The sequence below is a fragment of the Haemorhous mexicanus genome, chromosome 5, assembly GCF_027477595.1.
Source record: "Haemorhous mexicanus isolate bHaeMex1 chromosome 5, bHaeMex1.pri, whole genome shotgun sequence".
Lineage (NCBI taxonomy): Eukaryota > Metazoa > Chordata > Aves > Passeriformes > Fringillidae > Haemorhous > Haemorhous mexicanus.
The window spans coordinates 23,041,588-23,062,744 of NC_082345.1; the positions used below are offsets into that span (position 1 = coordinate 23,041,588).

At 41.8% G+C, this 21,157-nt stretch overlaps 1 protein-coding gene and 1 long non-coding RNA gene across 6 annotated transcripts; one reads left to right on the forward strand and one right to left on the reverse strand.

Annotated features, from left to right (window-relative positions):
• Window positions 1-891: 891 nt before the first annotated feature.
• LOC132327253 (uncharacterized) lies at window positions 892-4,664 on the reverse strand. The gene is made up of 2 exons (XR_009486498.1): window positions 4,526-4,664; window positions 892-1,530 (listed from the first exon to the last, which is right to left on the reverse strand). It is a non-coding gene; the product is annotated as an uncharacterized LOC132327253 (long non-coding RNA).
• TMEM263 (transmembrane protein 263) lies at window positions 4,602-20,532 on the forward strand. Of its 5 annotated transcripts, none has more exons than XM_059846267.1 (4): window positions 4,602-4,742; window positions 8,510-8,571; window positions 13,617-13,686; window positions 17,857-20,532. In XM_059846267.1, exons 1-4 carry the CDS (start codon window positions 4,685-4,687, stop codon window positions 18,141-18,143), a joined length of 477 nt encoding a protein of 158 aa, XP_059702250.1. In that variant the 5' UTR covers window positions 4,602-4,684; the 3' UTR covers window positions 18,144-20,532. The 5 variants fall into 5 exon arrangements, with proteins under 5 accessions (XP_059702250.1, XP_059702252.1, XP_059702254.1 ...); XM_059846269.1 differs by lacking the exon at window positions 4,602-4,742 and adding an exon at window positions 5,032-5,156; XM_059846272.1 differs by lacking the exon at window positions 4,602-4,742 and adding an exon at window positions 5,496-5,633.
• The last annotated feature ends 625 nt before the right edge of the window (window positions 20,533-21,157 follow it).

Below are 21,157 nucleotides of genomic sequence, written 5' to 3' on the forward strand. Positions count from 1 at the left end.
TCACTCCTTAGCAGTATGAATAGGATCTTACTTTGTATTTGAAGTAGGTGACTTGTACTTCAAAATAAACTTGAAGGTAGTTCTTATGAGTGTTCCCACACCTGTTTTACAATTCTCTGTTTTGTATTTGTCTTTTCATTTGTAGGAATAAACACAGTAACAGCAAGAAGAGTCTCTGGTATGCCATTACTGTGATATGCCCAACTTGAGGCCAGTGGCAAGCTGTTGGCTCTCCTGATTAGGAGCTGGCAGTGATCAGACCATTTACTGGAACTTAAGACATCATGGAGTGGTTTATTCTTATGCTGCCATCTCTGAAAGGTACTGAGAGTACCTGAAAGCAATTGCTTATCTCTAACCCGATAATTAAATAGCTGTAACAAAGTGTGGAGGTTCCTCCTGATTTTCCAAATGCTTATGTGTTTCATCAGTCCACTGCAAAGAACAAGGAAGCAGAGCAGGGAGTTGAATGTCTAATTAAATGAGTGGAAGGCATCCACTCAGCTCTGCAGAGACCTCCTGGGAGAGAAAAGCAAGGAAAGAACTGCTCAGTGCCTTCACATGCCTGGGTTTTATCTTTGCTTTGTTTGTAACCTCAAAAACATGGAAGGACTTCTTGCTGTGTAGATCTGTAAATCTGATAATGTTTCATTTCATAACAAAAATGGAGGCATGGTAGAGATAAACCTGAGGAGTGACTTCATGCTAAGCACAGCGTGTTATTTTAAATGTCAACCTCTTGGGGAAGGTTCCCATGCCAACTATTTTCTTTGGAGGTTATGCTATGAAAGTGGGTGAACATACACCCAACTCATAACTCACTCAACCTTCCACCTGCATAAAACAGAGCAAAAAAGCTTATGAAAACACATTAGCAAGAAGAGCACACAGTTGGGAAACAGCAAGAAGGACATTTTATTTAAAAATTAGTAAAAACCCAGCAAAAGAGTTGCTGTACTTCTATGCTGCACGCCACACCTAGGAGATTAAACAGTAATTCTGTAATTTGTACCTATTTATTCAAGGCAGGGATCTGACCTTTCCAGGCTCATTTGTTTCAGCAAACTTTGCTCATGCTACTCATGACTGCTTATATTCATAAGGCTTACAAGATTAGAACATCAAATAATTGCTGATAGTATGAAGACAGTGTGACAGAAGAAACAATAGTGTTTCTTATTATGTGATTATCTTTCCTTTTTCTTTAAAGCTCTGAGAAACCACTTCAATTACTTTGATAATTTTCTTGTCAAAGGTAAATTTTTTAATTGGCCACTGCACTTCTACAGATATGAAGCATTTTTTGTGATCTCTGCAAATCTCAATGAATACATCAAACCAGGTACTGTAGTTCTACTAAATAATATTATTGTAATTGTTTGTTCAGGGTTTGTCAGAGTCCACCCAATCATTTTCTCAGTCGTATGGAAAAAATGCCACCCTGCAGGTTGAGCAACAGATCCAGACTGTTTCAGGGGGTGGGTGGCTTCAGTCTTGTCCCTTGACCCCAAAATGACACCATGGCCTGACCTATAAAATGAGGATAATTAAACATATTCATTTTTATAAACACTAGTGCAACACACAGCTGAACAGCACAATGTAAATTTAAAAATTTAATTAAATTGAGGCAGAGCACCAAGTAATCACAATGCACACACACTACTTGAAACCAACTCAATAATAGTTCTGCTGCTGGAACCAGTTTCCTAATGGCTCAGTAATGAGTTGACTACAATCACCAAACCATGCTTCTTGATAATTTTTTAAAATATGTAATTATAACGTGATAATGTCTTGAACTTGTGTGTGCACAGCTAAACAAAAAGATACCTCCAAACACTTAAGGGCCCAGGACTTAAAATCTGTTATTTTTTTATTCACAATTTGTATTAGTATAACTCTATTACAAAAAGGAAGGAGGATACTCTAGCTTTTTTGTTGGTAGCTGGCAGTGTTGGGGTACTTCAGCAGAATGTTTGATCTCTCTTACTGCCTGACCCCTCAGCCAAAAATAGTGTGCAACTAACTCACTTCTCCGAGTTTCTTCCCTTGCATGCTATGGTCACCCAGAACTAGCAGACAGTTTCCTATGAGACAAGATGCATCTGCAGGTGAGGCATCATGCTTAACTAAGCACATCTCTTCAAATGCAATGAAGACATTATATATGTTTGAGTGGGGTATGCTACTCTTTCATCCCTGCCTGGTTTTGTCAGTAGTAAATCAGCCAACAGCCTCACTAACAAATATCAGATATAACCTCCCTCCTTCCTTCCAGCACACTTTTAACCTAGGTTATCTACTCAGGGAGCACATTTTTAAGCTCCATGGTAGATTTATATTTGGAATTTGCAAAAGTCCTTGCCTAATCCCTCTCTGTTACACCACCAGCATGGATCTGCAATGGAGAGGTGTTGACATCCATGGCATACAAGTTAGGACATGGCATCCAGTAAGGTCTATCTCTGGCTTTGGCTGCTCCACTTCAGAATCTTTAGAAATGGATCAAATATAACAGCACATCTCACAAGCTTTCCTGTTGCCTTTCCCATTCAGGCCTGCTGCTGAGCAAACAGTCCAGCTGGAGTTAGTTGTCAGCCATATGCCTACAGACTTCACCAGACATGTACCAGACACAGTCCCCGCAGCTCTGCCTTTTCATAACAGCTACCAACAACAGGAAAATGGAGCTGCAAGGCTGAGGAATTCAGGAGACACTAATCACATTTTAAATTAAGTTCTGTACTGAGAGAGAAGGACTTTTAGGGCTCTTTCTTAGATCTATATAAAATCCAACACGGTAAAACTCCAACTCTGGCTGTAGTTCCCCACAGCTACTGCAGCAGAAGCAACCACATTCCTCACAAAAGAATACAAAATGTATGTATTTTGACCTTCCTTCAATTATTTTCTGCATCTATAATCATAGCGCATTCACAGACAAAATGTAAAAACCTATAATCTAAATGAAGGAACCACTCCTCCATAGGGGAAGATAGAATGTTCTAATTTTTCCATTTTAAAATTGTTAAGAAGGTAATTACATGCTATTTTCAGTGAAAGCATGTTATTTATTTCTCAGAAAGATTCAATAATACTTAAGAAGTCTTTTCTGAATATACCAACATACCATTTTTTGAGCCTGTTTAAAAATGAAATATTAAATGAGTCCAAAAATAGTTACAATGCCAACACCTCTGTAACCAAAACCTTTCCCTCAGCTTCAACGTTGGCTTAGCAAAGTAACAGGCACGCTGCTCATTTGTTTTCTGTCATCTGCAGAGATGTCAGCCTGAAGTTATTTCAGTTATTATGCCTGTCAGTGAGGCTCTTCTCTCTGTAGCTGTGGCTGTGTAGAGGAAGGTGGCTCTTTCTGTTGGCTCAGCAAAACATTTGACTGAACCAAGTCCTGTGCTACCCTGTCTTCCAGTGCTTGAAAAGAAGAGATGTTAATCCCTGTGATGCCTTTCATTTTCAGTTACTAGCAGGCAAAATATTATTCGATGCCTTGTGCTGTAAAGTTTATGGGTGATTACCTCTACTGCAAAAAAAAATACTCAAACAGCAACTCTTTCTGCTGCCATGAGAAGCTTCAGGCCTTGCATATGAAGCAGGGCATCACATGTATAGAAAGTACTGTGTACAGCTGGGCCTTAGAGCGAGGGATGAATAGCAGCTATAAGAAAATATCCTTATCTCAAAGACGGAAAAGATGTCAACAGTTGCAGGTGTCATCTGTTAGAACCAGGCAGGTAAACACTAACACTCTCTGCAAACACTGAGCTCAGAGAGTTGCAGGCTCCCAGACAGAAATCAAGATTCCAGAGTAGAATTCCTGTGTGTCTGTGTAGTATTATTTCCAAAAAACACGACTGAGCCGTACACTCTGTGTGTTTTCCATATCCTGATAGAACCCATGGTGTGCTCCCTACCAGACACCACCCTCAGTTTTTCACTGGGATTCTCCCACTTTGATGCTTCAGATCCAAAACAGAGAACACGTATGTTATTCGTTAAGTGGGTCAGGAATGCCAAGTCCCTGTGATCAGCAAACCCCTCTGAGCCCATGCAGCATTGCTCTGATAGATCACATTGACACACAAATGAAGGAGGAAGCAGAGGTAGTAGTTTGTCTATGTAACTTTTCTAAACTCGTAAAGCATTCAAGAAGGTATTTAGTATTCCTGTGCTGCTGAAAGCAGTTCTGTTTCTAAACTCAAAGTACCTGTGACTTTCCTCTCTCCCTTGGCCATCTGGCATTTCCTTGTCTAGCAAACTTGAAAGTCACTGTTCATCCCCAGGGATCCTTAGAGATGTACATGGAGTGGTCCCAAAGAAGGGGGTGAGCATGAGAAAACCCATCTTTCTCCAGCTATCCGCATTGGTGCAGTTACCTACAATGCCATGCCCTTAAACCATGATTACCACAAATTTATTCTCTACAGGTGCCATGTGAGAAGTTCAGCTGACTCAAATAGTAGCTGGGATGAAGGGTGCAATGTAAATATTGCTTAATATAAACCTGGATCCTTAGGATTACTGTCGTGGCTCCCCAAGATGCCGCTGGCACTGGACTGGGTACAGCTCCGTGTCGGACTTCTGCAGCCTCCCGGTTGTGCCAACAGGACGGGCAGGGTGCCCGTGAAGAGGGTCATCTCTTCACCAGGACCGCTCGGCCGAGATGCTCCCCAGCCCAACGGAGCCCCAAAAGCCTATCTCCTGCACCCCGAAGCATCTCGGTCAGCTACAGCAACGCCGGCACCCCTTCCCTCCTCAGCTCTGCCCCTACCCGGCATCTTCCTCCATCTCGGTGCCCGGCCCCGGGGCAAGAAGGTGCCCCAGAGCCCGTGGCGTCCATGGGAGTCGAGCCGGGCCGACGCAGGCTCTTGGGGGGCACGGCCCCTTAGAGGGAGGGCACGGCCGGCGGCGCAGGAGGAGGCGGGGGCCGGCGGGTCCCGGCACCCCCGGGGCGGGCAGGGGGCGGGAGCGGCGGCGCCCCCCGGCCGCCGAGGGGCCGCGCCGGGCGCTGGGGCGGGGTCTGCGGGCGCCGGCAGGGCGGGCGGCGGCGGGCGCCACGTCGGCAGCGGGGACGGGCGGAGGAGTAAAGTCTGAGCGGAGCGCAGGCGGGCCGAGTGAGCCGTGAGTGCCGTGCGGTGAGTGAGGGAGCGAGCGAGGGATGGAGGGATGAGAGGCCGGTAGCCCCCGGCCCACCGCCAGCCGGGCATCCCGGGAGCGCCCTCTCTGTCTCTTCGCGAATGAAGGGGAACTTCCAGGGGAGGAGGCGGGAAGCACCCGGCGCGCCCCGGCGGAGCCGCTGGCGGGAGAGACGGATCAGGGATGCGGAGCCGCCGTCTCCTGCCCCCAGCGCGGGCACAGCCCTGCCGCCTTTGTGCTTCCTGCGGCGGCTCCGCGGGGCGGGAGGGCCGGGCCGGGCGTAGCGGCTCTGCCGCGGCCTTGGCTGCCACGTCAGTGCCGCCGGCCTGCGCCGAGATGCCGGCAGTGCCCGCGCCGGCCCGGCCGGGGTCTTGGGCGGGGGTCGCTGCCGGGCCGCCTCCGCAGCTCCGGTGGGCACTCAGGTAGCTGTAGGAGGGAGGATGCGGCGGGGACTGCGGGACTTCGGCCGCCCGAGGGTAAGGGAGGGCGGCTCCTCGGGTGCGGGACCGAGGGGAGGGGGGCTGCTCTGCCCTGCCGCCACTACCCTGTTTGGGCCGGGAGCCCATGGAGGAGCGGTCCCCCCACCTGGGAGGGAGGGCAGCGGAGGGACCCGTGCTCGCCTCGGCCTGGCTCCTGGATGGTCTTGTTCTCCCTCGAGAATTTTTCCGACCTGGTAGAAGCTTTCTTTCGGTTTTTCTTCTTTTTAAACTTTGCAGTGTTCAGATGTTTGCTGTAGTAACGTGCTCTTTGTTTCATCCATGTCTCTCAAGTCCAGCTTGATGAAGTAGCATATGAAGAGGTTTTTTTGAACTGTTTGGGACTGGCTTAGGTTTCCACATTCACCTAGCCTAGGCGTTTATGTGGTGTGGCCTGAAGATCAAGGCAAGTTGATTTAGCTGTATGCCTGGTTCTGGGCATTGTATGAACTGCAGATACAGCCTCTGTGGATGCAATTAAAGGCTTCCTTCTGCTCATTGAATTGGATGAAAATGAGAACTCTGAATCAGGATGTCCCTTCATAAGGAATGTATATATCAAGTACATGTAGCTTGTTTCAGTGTGTCCACTGTGTTGCTTCAGGCAGGATGCCCCTGTATAACTGGAGGGGTACATACAAGATTGCTTTTTATTTAATATGTAGGTACTGGTTTGTATGCACATCAGTTTTAAGACTGCTCAGTAAATATTATCCAGCATATCATGTAAAGCTTTCTGTTAAACTGTGGTTAAATATTCAGAAAAGTTAGTAGTGCCTCCTCAATGTAGAAATGGACAGTGCTGCACAAATGCAAACTGAAAAGTGGCCCTTGTCCAGCAAGTGACCAGGTCTAAATGTCAGGTAGGAGCCAACAAACAGGTGGTAGATGCTAGGGAAAAGACTATTTCATTAGCAGAGGTAGCAAGGGAGTTCAGAAGCTGCTTTACCGCTGGCTGTTAGGCACAGTCCAGTTTTGTCTTTGAGGGCCTTCTGGAAAAGGAGATCCAGGACTGATCTGGAGCTCAGGCTTTAGGAAAGTGTTAAAAGAAGTGGGGAAGGTTCTTCTGAAAACTGTGCTAGGAGGAGGCAGAGGATGACAAAACTAGTAAAACGGAGTTTTCATGGTCTTTCTGAAGCTGTGCCATGCACCTTACTGAAATTTACCATATACTTCTTAGGAGCCCGTTTTGGAGATCTAGAAAAGGGGAATTCTGGTTCATGCCTTGATTTTATATCTTGTAAATCATTGCATCAGAGAAAACTTGATTGCCAACATCGGGTGTTCCATAGAGCCTCTTCTGGACCCTGATCTATATTTTGGTTGACAGTGATGGAGAAATGGTGCATTCTTCATCCAGGGTAGATATGATATAGTAATATCCTGGGCAGAGCTAAGGTTTTTTTTTTTCCAGGAGATATTATACCTCTCTTTTGCTTTTAATCATGGTGTGTGTTTGGTTTTTAATACAGATATGTTACATTACCTTCCCTGCTGTGTTCAGTTCCCTGCATACTGTGACCCTGTTATGTACATTACTTACAGCAACTTCTTTTGGATGAATTTGTAGCCCATCCTGCTATAGGCTTAGAAGTAAGTCATGGCTCACACCTGGAAACTTCTGATCAGCTTCTTGTGGTCTTTGCTTGAAAATGCAGTCTCTTTTATATAGCACGCTTGCTTCCAAGCCAGTCTTGCTTTGTACATAAGTCTGAATTTTGAAACTTGAGTTTTAAACTGAAGCTTCTTGAAATACTAGCTGTGCTCTTAGTTTTTACCTGCATGCTTTCTACATGCCTGGATTTGTTTTTGTACTTTAGTGCTGTTAGCACTGACTCTTCTTGCAGAAGCTCAGTCAGCTCTTTCCCTTGCAGTACAGACAGAAACAGACATTTCCATCCAAGGCAGTGAAGCTGATAGTGAGGGGTTGCTTGTGCAGCTTGGAGCTGTACCCTGAAGAGCAGCCATAGGTGGGATTACCTTTTTTGGCTTTGTGATTATTTCCTTGTTTAATTTGGAGAGTAGAGACTGTTGCTCTTCCAAAAATGTAATTTTTAAACTATCATACCTAAAAATATATTTTTTTCCATGTACATGAAATACATCAGGTTCATTTAGAAATCTGCTTCAGCTGCTGAAAGAGGTAAAGAAGAGCTGTTCATGTGGCAAGGGTTGTTTGTTTTCCATCAGCTCTGCAGCCAGGCTTTCTACCTGCACACCTGGTAGCCAGAAGGAAGATAATTTCTTTTGTGGTGGAACAAGACAGGGCAATGGGTTTGTTTGCTGCTCTGTCAGGTGGAAGATCCAGCACTGGCTGCTGCTGCAGTCGTCTGGAGCAGCATTAAGCTGCCAGCCGAAATTGGCCCCATCCTTGGGTCGTTTCATTGCTACCCACAAATATCTGAGTAGTGGCATCGAAACAAGCCAGTTTTCACTGGCTGCTGCTTGGGCCAGGTTTGCTGTGCTGAGACAGAAGGCTTTTTGTCTCTAAAGTCAGAAAGACACCAAGGGCATCCACTGAAACTCGGGAAGCTGCACACCTCTGTAATGGTTAGAGCTTACTTCTCAATAGAAGGGTGAAACTTCACACAAAGCTTGCAGTCCTCATTAAGGAGCATTTGTGTCTTAACATGGATCATTGTGCCTCATAGCAATCCTCGTGGAAGCACATGGAGCAAGTAAAAATATCTTCATTGCCCAGAAGGAATTGGTGTCTTGGTGACAAATCTCTAAAAATGTGGCATCTTAAGGCCATACCAAGTGTGCTTCTTCCATACTGTGGGGATTTATATTCCTGATTCCTACTGTACACCCATGACAGATATGTGACAGTCACTGTTCCATAAGATGTCATTAACGTTCTGCCTTTCTTATAGGTGTATGCAGAATACTTTTGTGGAAACAACTAACTAGAAATCTTCACAAAGGAATATATTTGGTGAGTTTTATTTCAGTCAGTTTTGATGTGAATGTATGTGTGGCTATGCCATTACTTCTAGAGCTTCTTAGCACTTTCATTCAGGATCTTAAACACTGTTAATGTTACAAATAGCTCTTGAATTAAAAACCTTCTTCTAAAAAATTTCTCTAATTTTTTTTTATAGCCACAGTGTAAAACATTTAAGCTTTCTATGTATTTCATATTCTGACAATATGGAAGTGTGTTTCTTTTCAAATCAGTTGAGTGACTTCCATCTGTATTTTTTTAAATTTTTTTTTTTTGTATGAAGGCTACAATTTATTTTAATATATTGTTAAGAAAGATGAGAGGTTGTCCCATATCTCCTGAATCAATAGACAGTAGACAGCATCTTCATTAGCACACAGGGAAAAAAACCCAAGAAGTAGTTTACATTTATCCCTCTTTTAAGATCTGGGTTTGCTTCCACTTCTTGACATGAGAAAACACAGATGAAGAAGGAAACTGGAGTGTGCCAATGATATGATGGATTTCTGCTTTGTGAATGTCCCTATGAGTTTTTCTGGAGATCATGGAGATCCTGTCTCATTCCATGTCATAATTCAGTGAACATGTTAAATGAAGCTGGAGGCTTTTCTGCAGTGACACAAGTGAATTTGGCATCACAGGGTGAAAATGCAGAAGAAAGATCTCTTTGCTTGCTTTCTTCTTCCCTTTTTCTTCGGCCAGTCTTCGTGTACTTTGAAGGAGATTCTGAAGACTTACGAGAAGAGTTCCAGAGTTCAGGTTTCTGATAAATCTTTGCCTTGTTGCGTATGTCTGCAGTACTGGTAATTGTTATAACTAATGATTCAGTGCATAGTGGGGACTTTGAATTGGGAGCTTCCAAGTTTCCAAAGTTCCTTAACCTATAGCAGGTCTGAATGACTTATCTCTGCACAAAAGTCTTACACTTGCATCTCTAGGTCACTGCCTTTGGTTGCAGCTGAGTTGTAATCTCTGTTGGGTCTCGTGAACTTTGCTTTCTCTTCTTTGTGGGGGGCGCATTTTCAGGGGAAAGCTTGGGGGACTTTTTCATGCAAAGCAGGACATGCAAGCCTAGATCTTAATAGACAAAGGAGGCATTGAGTGTTTTTACCTCCATGGTATTATGTAAAGTGTAGTGAGTGGTTTCTGTTTTTCTATCTCCAGTTTTTGAAGAAAAAAGTTGTATTCCTGCCCTTTTGCTCTGAAGACTGGATGAAGTAATCTACCACCAAGTGGTTATTCCAAGCCTTTGACCTCCAGTCAATAAAAATACTCATCTTAAGTCTCTGGAAGGGAGCTAGGTTTAAAACATGCTCCTGTGCATATCCTGTTCACTAGATATGCTGCACTGTGTTTAGTACACAGGATTTTTGCATCACTTTTCAGAGCCTTTCAAGTCTCCTGAGGTATTAAATTGGATACAAGGATACATAATGCAAACCGTAACATAGATATTTGAAAATTTTCTGTAGAAGTCCTTTGCTGGAACTTGGTTTTGATTCTGGGATTTCCTGGAGAGTTTCTACAGAAAAACAAAATGACGTGAATTGTGCTTTGCAAGATCTTGTGTGCCAAGTGATGTTTTGGGTCAGGCTGTGAGACTTTTGTGATAGTGATGTGGTTCTGTTTTCACTTGCCCTAATATCATAGAACTGTGAGTAAAACCTAGTACAGGCTGGTTGGGCACATCTCTTGCAGCATCATAGAATCATCAAGGTTGGAAGAGATTTTCAAGATCATCCAGTCCAACCACGCAACCTAGCATCCCGGGAGTACTTCCAGACACCTGTAGAACCACCCATCAAACAGTTGTTTTCAACTGTCTGATCTGCAAACCCTTGAAGGCTCTCTTCTGTGTAGAACAAATTCAGTACTACCAACAGTGACTTACTTGCCTTAGCTGCTGCTCTCAGGTGCGCGTAGTTCTCTGTTGATTTCTGGGGCCTGATAGCAGCAGGTTGCCAGTGCCTTGAGAAAGACCACTGGGATCTGTCTAGATGCAAGTGAGTGAAGCATTTCTATATAACTTTTAAGGAAAAGCTTGGGATCAATAATTATGTGACCTTGAGGTTGTAGGAAAGTAATGGGAAGGAATGCCTAATCTGAACCGCTTTTTGTATATAGTGCTGTGATTTTATATGTGCTGCTATTTTTTTTTCTACTGTATTTTTGAACTAGACTAGAAACTCTGCTGTGAAATTCCCCTACCAATACATTGCTTTGCTCATTTAGCTTTGCAGGAACTGAAACCAAATCTGACAGTCTAAACCAGACGGTGGAGAGTTTTGAAAGCTCTTACCTTACCTGACTTGTCTGCCAGTCTTACTCCAACTCTTCCTATTGGACAAATCTTATTTTAATTAAATACTGGTATTGTGTCATGTAAAACAGATTCTAGGGGCTTCATCTGGGCTGTATCTGCTGTTAGTGTTGCTGTGTTCAGTACATTCTTAATAGCAGAAAATACTAAACCTTGTATGAAGTCTTGTGACAGTTTCTAGTGTTCTACCTATGTCTGAAACTGGTAACTTACTTCAACTCCCCTCTAAACCTGTTGATAATCCCTGACAGTGTTTTCTCTGTCCTCTTAAGATTAAATAACTTTTCTGAATCTCTTATGTGGGATTGTTGACAGAAACATTTTGGAAGCTCAAACAGGCAATTTCATCTGGTGTTCTTTTAGGAGTTACATGCTGTCTAGATGCAAATAAATTCATGGAGGTAGTTCTTCATAAAAAATAATTTACCTCTGGCTTTACTAATTTGTCTCAAGTCTGCTTTTAAACTTTGATAATTTTTTGATCATTTTTTGTTCCTTTGTTTGAACTAAGACTTGCTAGGTTCTGACTTCTATTTTACTCTTTTTAAGACTTTCCCTAAGGCAGTGGTTAAGCTCCTTCCACATTTGTGGTAGAGTAATCATCTTCATGACCGAAATGGCCAGACATTAATTAGGAGCATAGCTGCTTCATCTTGATACAGATATTTTGATTGAATAATCTCAGGCCTGTTAGTTTCTTCTGTCTACCCTTTCTTACAGTGCTTTATATTATTTCAAGTTGGAAAAAAGCAACAAACCTACATGGAACTTCACATAGTGAGGATGAATATTGTATTTCTTTCAGCTTGCATCTTTTCTCAGAACCTGATTGTCCTCAGTTGCTCCCTGTGATTGGTCAGGTTTTGTTTTTTTTTTTTTCTTTTTTTTAATTTTCTTCATCTTGTGATTAAATAAAATAACAAAGAGTTCTATAATAGATACATTTTAAAATTGTCTTTTAGCCCTCATGTGTTTAGTTCCATCTTGATGTGTTGTTACTCTACAACTTCCTCATGAGTGGAAGCAGAGGGGCAGACATTGATCTTGTCCCTCAGTGACAGGACCCAAGGGAATGGCATAAAGCTGTTTAAGGGAAGTTTAGGGTGGATATTAGGAAAAGGCTCCCCCAGAGTGTGGTTGAGTACTGGAACAGCTCTCCAGGGAAGTGGTCACAGCACAAGCCTGACAGATCTGAAGAAGTGTTTGGACAATGCTCTCAGGTACATGGTGTGATTCTTGGGGCTGTCCTGTGCAGGGCCAGGAGTTGGACTTCAGTGCTCCTTGTGGTTTCTTCTCAGCTTGGGAGATCATATGATCCTTTCCTATTTCTTAGCTGACATGTTTGCATCTCTAGCTTTTGAGTGGCACTTGTTCAGCATTTCTATCAAACTGGCCATCCTGGTAGTAGGTATTTTTGCTTGCTTTCCTGTTCAGCTTCTTGTGTTTTCTGAGCCCTGAACTGATACCCTTAGTGCTGATTGGGAGGACTCTTTAATAATCAATTTAGGCTTGCTTCTCATCCAAAGGTCTATGATTTAGTATGTGGGTGCCAGTTTTTAGTGTGATGTTTTAACTTCATAATAATACTGTGAGGGTTTTAGCTCTTGTTTTCAAGATGAGTCTTCCCACCTGCTTCTGTCTCCACATTCCTTCTTCAGATCCCAGCCACTGCTGTCTCACCTAGAGCATGTACAAAGAGATCTGGGCACAGCAAGAGAAGCAGGAATTATTTTTGTGGTGCTTGTTGACTCTGGGAAGAAATTAAATTATTTAAAGACTTGTGCAGAGGGAAGGGAACTAAGAGGTCACTGGCAAAGAGAAGCATGCTGACTGGTGTAATGCAACTTGTTTTTCCTTTCTCGGACCTTGATGCTTGCTGAGGAGGGAAACCAAGATTAGCAGGAGGACTCAGGGAAGGAGGCAGGACTTAATATCAAGGCATGTTTTGGTGGGGGAAGAAAGCAGGAAGGAAACCTGGACTGGTTATTACTTTCTTCCCTTCCAGAGAAAAAATTCTATAGGCAGAGCTGCTGATTGAGGTTTCTCTTATGCTTCCCCTGTCAGGGACCGCTGCTCTAGAACTGCTCTAGGAAACAGCTTCTAATGTAAAGAAATCTTTCCCTGAATATAGAGGGAAACAGTTAAAACGGTTTAGGTCTGCTTCTATCACCACACCATTTATGCAGTTCCATGGCAAGATAAATTGTGTTGTTTCTGTTGCTGTTCTTCCATCTTGTTTTCATGGCATTTGTTCAAATTATGCTGCAAGAACTTGGTGTTTTTAAACAGCTTTCCAAGTACTAGCAGGTCTCACAGGCATGCTGTTCTTGTTTCTCTAGTGGCCATCACCTCTATGATCACTAGGTTTTTTTTTCTCAGTACTTAAACATAAGCTCTTGTATGGCAGTAGCTGTTTTGTTTTCCTACTTGTTGTCTTCCTGATTGCTTTTTGAGATGCTCTGGGTGTGGTGTGGCAGCTCTCACCAAGCCTGTTGATGTGGTGGAGAGCTGCTTTTATAAGTATTGAGACTGGTTGAAGAATGCAAAAGCAGCCTGATAATAAAAATAGGAGCAATTTGACAGGACCTGCTAGCTTGTCTAATAATGAAAAAGAAGTTCTCTTTGTGGAACTTAATCTACTTCAGTTTTGGATTAATGGATTTCATTTATGCTTTGCCAGAAAAGATGAATAGCACATGTGAATTTCTTTTTTTAGGCAATAATGAATCAAACGGACAAAACTCAACAGGAAGTCCCATCTAACGTTCATGATGAACCACCAGAAGGTATGTATTAGTTTTCATGAAATTAAGTAAATTAATCAGTTCTCTCTAAAAGTGGATCTGCAAGCTGAACACTTCAACTTTCTTTTACATAACAGCAAACAAACCAGCCCTGGGATGAGATGGGCCTGGATTATTGTTCACTTCTGCATTATCATGATTACAAAAAGGCCACTGAATATAACTGAGTAAACAACTGTACCTATAAATTATAGAGAAGATGGGCAGTTACTGAAGGACTTAATTTGTGTATTAGCTTGTAGAGGTATGAATTGATCTAACGGGCATTTATTTCTGCTATTCATTATGGGAGACATAAAGAGCCCAGCTTCATTTTTTGGATATGTTGCTGTATTCATAGTGCATGTGACTTTTTCAAGATGCATTAAAAAAATATATAGAACTTCATTACTGCTTCTGGGGACTGTTTTCCATCATACAATTAACAGTGGTTCCAACTGTTCACAGTCTCTTGGTTTCATAAAATCAAGCACGCACTTGACTTTGTTAATGCAGTGACATTGTGGTCTCCTGAACCAACTGAATATTAAACTGGTTATTAGATCTGCAGAGGAAATGCAGTTGCAAACGAGCAGAGTTTCTTCTAAGCTGCGGACTGGCAGGATTGAGCAGAGTCCTGTTTGCAAAATGTGACTGGAAATATACTAGATCAAAAGCCATTCTTGGCATGTAAAAACCATGTTCTTATGTGTGTTCTGCCTGCTCTTGCTTTAAAACCAAATGTTTGGATGTAGAGGTCGGTGAGTCATGATTCTTCTCGGTTCATTGCTCTTCACTTTATAATGGCCCTTTAAAGTTCTGTTTGTTGGTCTGGGCTTTTTTTTCACCTCAGCTTTTAAATGTTGTATAACTGAACAATTTACTTCATTTGAACAACAGTATTATCCACTAACTGTAGCAGAAAAGAATAGAGTCAGCTACTCGACTTCAGTCCTAACAACTTTTAGGCAAGAAACACGAGTAGAAGAAGATGAGAGGAAAGGGAAAAATAGGTTTTCATGGCACAGTAATTCTTCAGCTCTGTTATACTTGTTATAGTAGCATGGTGTGAGGACAAAAAATCTTGTGCATTTGGTGTTAAGATCCCAGAAGCATTTCCAATAGCAAATGCCTGATTGGAAACTACGCCCTAATGTAGTCAAAGTCAAGTCTGACTTTTAAGGCTGGGTTTTGCTTGCTTAGTTGTTAGGGGCTTTTTTGCCTTAAAGGTTTAATTGTGTTTGATACATGTTAAACATCATGTATAGAAAGTGAACAGTAGTCTGAAAACTAGAACCAATTCTTTATTGAGTAGAGCAGTGAAACAAGCGGGCATTTTTTATCTTCCTAGAATATTCACTAGGTTTTCCAGATTCAGAGCATAACAGCAGAATTTGATCATCACTGGTTATTCCAAAGTTTTATTTAAAATCTGTGAGCAGCTAAGACTTATTTTCTTCTGCACATTTTCTTTTAGTATGACAATATCTAGTTTGAAGATGAAGTCTAAATAGATGAAGTTAGTGTAGTTAGAGGGAGTAGAATGAAGCACTGCTCATAGTAACGTAAACTCCATCCTTGAAAAGGATTTTTCCTTTTAGTTCCGATTCACGTGCACTCTTCAAGCCTTATGAGTTTAGTTAAAATATTGGAATACCTTTGGAAAACAGCCCCATTTTGAATGTTGTGCAAGGCCTTATATGTGATACACTCACACCATCATAGAAAGATGGCCAGATGTGGATGGAAGGATACCAGTTCAATGCTGGCAAAATCATCTCCCTGAACAGGCTGCCAAAATACTCCTTAGAGGAAAGGCTCAATTCCAAAACCAATTTGCAGTTTTTCCTAAAGATAGAAATAGTTGTGGTTTGTTCAAATCACGGTCAACAAGCTTGGTGCCCAAAGGCTTTAAAGAATGTGTAGAAGCTTTTGTGCTCCTGCTTTTTATGAGTAGTGTATTCTAATGCGATATTTTCTGCCTTGCGAGTGGCGTGAGCCTTTGCAACCTAAGTTCATTCAAACTCTTGTTCATTCTTGGATTCCTTTCAGTGGGAAGCTGGCTGCAAGATGGCCTGGTAGAGCCAACTCCTGGATAGGGAACTTGTGTCATTTTCTCAGTGCTCCATAAATCACAGAATATTCTGAGTTGGAAAGCACCCACAAGGAGCATCAAGCCCAACTCTTAATGGAGGGCCTGTGACACTGTTCACAGGGGTCTTAGGATGAGGGAAGAGACGAGAAAGTTGACTCTATGTTCAGAAGGCTTGGTTTATTATTTTATGATATATATTATGTTAAAAACTATACTAAAAGAATAGAAGAAAGGATTTCATCAGAAGGCTTAGCTAAGAATAGAAAAGGAATGAATAACAAAGGCTTGTCTCTGACCAATACAGTCTGGACAGGCGATCTGTGATTGGCCATTAATTAGAAACAACCAGATGAGACCAATCACAGATCCACCTGTTGCATTCCACAGCAGCAGATAAGAATTGCTTACATTTTGTTCTTGAGGCCTCTCAGCTTCTCAGGAGGGAAAAATCCTAAGGAAAGGATTTTTTATAGAACATGTCGGTGACAAGGGCCCATGTGGTGATCAGCCCACAATCTTAATGTTATCAGCACAAGGCTGATGACTGAGCCAGTATCCTTAGATTTAGACATGATCTGGTACTCTTTGGAAACATACTCTTTAGAAAAAAGGAGACCAGGGATGTGTGTCCTACAACAGAAATCAACTGGCAATAAAACTTGGCAGTGCTGGGTGTTTGCTAGAGCTCACAGACAGTGCAAATAGAATGGAAATGGAATGTGCCAGCCATTACCAGAAGTTACTTATACACCATCACATTCTGTATTTACACCTGTGAAATAGAGTAGGTGTCAGCGGACTGGCTACCTGAAGTAAGGTAAAGATAAATACATAAAGACTACCTTTGTTTGTTTTTCTTATTATTTTTAAAGTTAGTTATGATGGATCATGTCTTGCTTACATCAGTTCTGATTCAGTGAAATCAGCTCTTAAAATTCACTGGGATGAAACTTTATGTCTATTTTACCCTGATGATAGTGAACCAGTTAAGTGGAAGTAAAACAGTTTCTGAACAAATTTGTTACAAAATCTATTAGTCTGGTCACAAGAATCCTCTAGTGAATAAACCCTAGACATTGGATTTTATGGCAGACTCTGCATACTTCCTTCTGAGTGTGATGCTTTAAAGACTTTCTGTGTGTCAGTTGAAAGTCTGATCTGTGTGTTTGTGTTGGCAATGCATTTTTGCTAGAGATGTCCATGTTGAAAGCTGCTGGCCTAGAATGAACCAGCAAGAGTATTACATGGCTTTAAGTAAAAGGCTGTCATTTATGTTTTCAGTTTCCATTACCCTTTCTATAATCTATATCAATTTCTTAATTAAGAGACTAGTGTGAGCAGGAAGGACTTTCAGTATTTTCAACTTCTTTGGGCTCCACTGTTCTGTATCCTTCTTTTCCATTTTTGTCAACTTGCAGAAAATTCTCTCATTTAGGTGGCATCTTTTGCTTGAGTTATTCCAGGCATGCACATAGGAACTCTGACCTTTACATTTTTTTAATGAATTCTGAGTCCTAAGTCAGTCCTGGCATTATCACAAATGTATTGGCAGTGCATGGAAAGTTGCTCACCCAAATTTTCATCTTGTAGCAGATGAGTGCTGGGACATGACTCTTGGAATTTGTGCTCTGGATGCAAGTTGTGGACAGTGAGGGTGCTGGGGACAGACCTACTCTGCTGGTTCTCCTAAGGCGTGTTGTAGTGGAAAGTCAATGTGTTGGGAGGGCTGGACAGAGGTCTCCTGTGCATCTAGAGTTGTTTTTTTCTTTCCTGCTGCCTCTTAGAGTAGTTGTCCTCCTCCAAGCATGTTATTTCTGCTCTTGACTCCCTCACCTCTTGATTTCATGTCTGTTTATTCCCTAGTTCTGCCCACTGTGGTTCCACTTGCACTTTTCTTGGTTTCCCTGTTGTTTGTTATTTGGAACTAGGTGTATGAGCATCCAAGAAAAGCAGCCTGCAAGATAAGACTGTGTGCAATGGCTGTTAGGCTAGAAAAGGAAATACTTTTGAGTAACTCTTTTTTGAAAATGCTTAAATCTTGGTGCTGAGATTGATTTGCGTGTTGTTTTTTCCCTTAGGGTCACTCAAAGACCATCCGCAGCAGCAGGCTGGCATGCTTTCTCGTGTGACTGGTGGCCTCTTCAGTGTCACAAGGGGAGCTGTTGGTGCCACGATTGGAGGTGTTGCTTGGATTGGAGGGAAGAGCTTGGAAATTACCAAAACAGCAGTCACATCTGTGCCTTCCGTGGGAGTAGGTCTAGTCAAAGGAAGTGTTTCTGCTGTAGCTGGAGGCGTTACAGCTGTAGGATCTGCTGTTGCAAGTAAAGTGCCTTTAACAGGAAAGAAAAAGGACAAGTCTGACTAAAACCAAAACTGAGACATACTCAGTTCTCCAGAATATTGCATCAGTGGCATTAAAATCTGCTAAGATTGGGACCATGAGAAGCCATGTGTCTTAGACACTTTATCTTCTAATGAGTTGTGCAAGTAACTCAATTTCATCTGAAAAGGACAGAAGAAGCTTGGCTAGCACAGTGTATGAGGATTTATTAGAGCCTAGATTGAAGCTTTGTATCTGGTGAAAGGTTACACTTGATAACTATAGGAGTGAGTATATCTGGAGGAATAATACATATTTGAATAGTCACTTGCTGTACATCTTCTGCAGTTTTGGACTAAAATGTGAATGTAGAAACCTGGTAGTCTCTGTGATGCCATTGATAAAACAAGATGACAATTATTGTTCTCAGTGGTTTCCACATCCTCCTGCTAAGTATCCTTCAGCTGTGTGAAAGCACTGTTGGATGTACCCAGTCTTGGTTCTGAACCTGTACTTTCAGGCAGCCTGTAAACTTCCCTGACTGCATTCTGCCAGTGAAGACTGGAGCAAAGAGACTGGAGGTGTGCAGAATTTGGAAATGAGAACAGGAGATAGAAGTGAAAAAGTTTAACAAATGTGGTAGAAAGGATAATTAAGAGTAAACTAACTTAATGCCTTATTAGAAGAAAATCTCTTTACTAGGTGAAGCTGTGTAAAGAATTGTCCTGTCATTTCAGTGCAGTTTACAGAATGAGCTTTAGGCTCTTTATAAATCCTGATATCTGAAACTTTCTCAGTTTTTACTGAAAGCGTGATTGCTTCATCTCAGGTGTATTTAATAATATGCATCTATCTCCTGCAAGTGAGAACTTGCTTCTAATAAACTTATAGACACTAGAAAAAATGACAGCCTGTGGAAAATGGGTTGATGTTTGTGGTCATCTAGCACAGCTGTCTAACTTGCTAGGAATTCTTGTGTAGCTGGAAACCACTGAAGAACCAGCAAAGCCGTTCTCTCAACTCCGTGATACACCAGGTTAGCTTTTTTTGCTCTGTTTAAGCAAATGCCAGGAAATTTTCACTACATTTCTTGTACTTTTCACCTTGATTTTTGAGTAAAATGCAATATTTTTATTTTAAACAAACCAAAAACAGTAGATGAGGCCTTAAAAAAAAAAAAGGCAACATGATTCAAGTAATTTGTATACTGACAGATTCCAAATGCTAACACTTCAAATGGGAACACCTGTATATCCTCTGCAGCGTGTGAGGCAAAATGCACTTGTAATGACACAGTGTGAGGTTGCCTTGAAATAGAAACCATTTATGATCTTTTATTTGTACTGATTTTGAAAATAAGTAATCTCTTTGGAAGCCCATGGGAGGCATCTGTTCATGGTGTGTATGCAGTATTTTCTAAAAACTTTTGTTTCTATGGAGAACTTGTACGCTTACTTTTTCAGTGGCTGTGGTTGCACTAGGTGGTTATATGGGGGGGGGGGACTTTTTAAAAATGAAAAAAACCTCAAAACATATCACTTGTCAAACTTATTCCTCTGTTCACAGGTGTTGAAAGTGCACCTTGTCTCAATTATGGTATTGTAGTCACCCAGTCTCTCTGAGCCATTGGTACTTCAACTGCACTCTGTAACAACTTTATATCAGAAATCATATAGGTTAAAAGCATGATACTTGTAAGCATGGAACTTGGGGTGGTGGGGAGAGCAAAAACCCAAGAAATGACATCTGCTCCTTCTGTTAGATACACCAGCTGCTTGGTTCTGATCTCCTGCAAGGGTGTAATGAGGTAAGTTGATGCAACAAATGGAAGACTTTAACTATTTTTTTATAGACAAAAGCAAATTGCATAGAATATAGTGTTGTTTAGAGGTACCAGTTAGCTCTAGATATGAGCTAGCCTGGATATCAGAGGCAATTTTGCTGCAGCATATAATTTAGTATGGTTTGCTGCCCTGCAATTTCAAGTGTAGCAATATCCCCCAAGTGCTGCCACTGAACTCTTTAGGAGTCACCTTTTTGGAGCACAGTGATAATTTGTGACACTCAACCAAACTCTTCCTAATAGTTTTTCAGTAAATGGGAATGTTGAACTGGTCATACCCGTTTTTAAATTAAATTCTTTATTTTAAACTATGAAACTTGCAGCAAAACAAGCGTGGTTGGAGATAAGCAATGTTAGGTATGTAAGGAGTTGCCAACACTCCATTATGTTTTGTTCTTAACATATCCTGTAGCTATTATTTTGAGTTTTGTAAACCAAAAATTTTACATGGCATATGGGTTTAGTTTTCAAAGAGCTTCGTCCTGTATCCTGTGTGTTTTCCATTCACTTATGAAACTTGCTTCATCTTAAAAACTTGTTCCAATTCTGTCCTGGCACCTGTGAAACATTAAATTGTTGCTGTTTCAGACATTTGAAAGCTTCCTTAGTTTTGTGGAGAAAGGCATACTTAGGTATGAATCTTCCCATAGTACCATGCTCCAGAGTGTCTTCTGTTTGTGTCTACTTAGCACCAACCAGCTCTTCACAAAAGCTTAAACTTCTGTGTGTAAGCTATGCACAGACACAGCACAAAATCCTTTGCAGTAATTTTCTTTTCCCCTGGTCAATGATGCTTGGGAATATCCAGTTTTAAGATCATAGTGAGCTGAATGGAATATGGAACTGAAATCATCTGGGGGACTGAGGTTGTTCTTTTGTCTTGGGATTGTTTTTCTGGTAGCTTTGTTTCACTTTGCTTTTCCCAGTCCCTGTTCCAAAAGGGGAAATGTTTATGAAGGCAGCTTGTACACCTGACTGCTCTCTAGATAGTGAAAGGCTTACTCATAAGCTGGTCCACAGTCACTGTGAGTAACAAAAGATGAGGATTTCAGCAATACAGTGTTTTGGTGACTGGAAATTTTCCTGAGGTTTTATTGTAAATGAATCCTGTGAAGAAGAGAGAAACAGGTCCCAGGATAGAGTTAAGAATGAAGGATTGACTGAATTTTCATCTGGTAGTAGAGAAGGAGAGCATTTCTGCTATTGCTTTTATTTT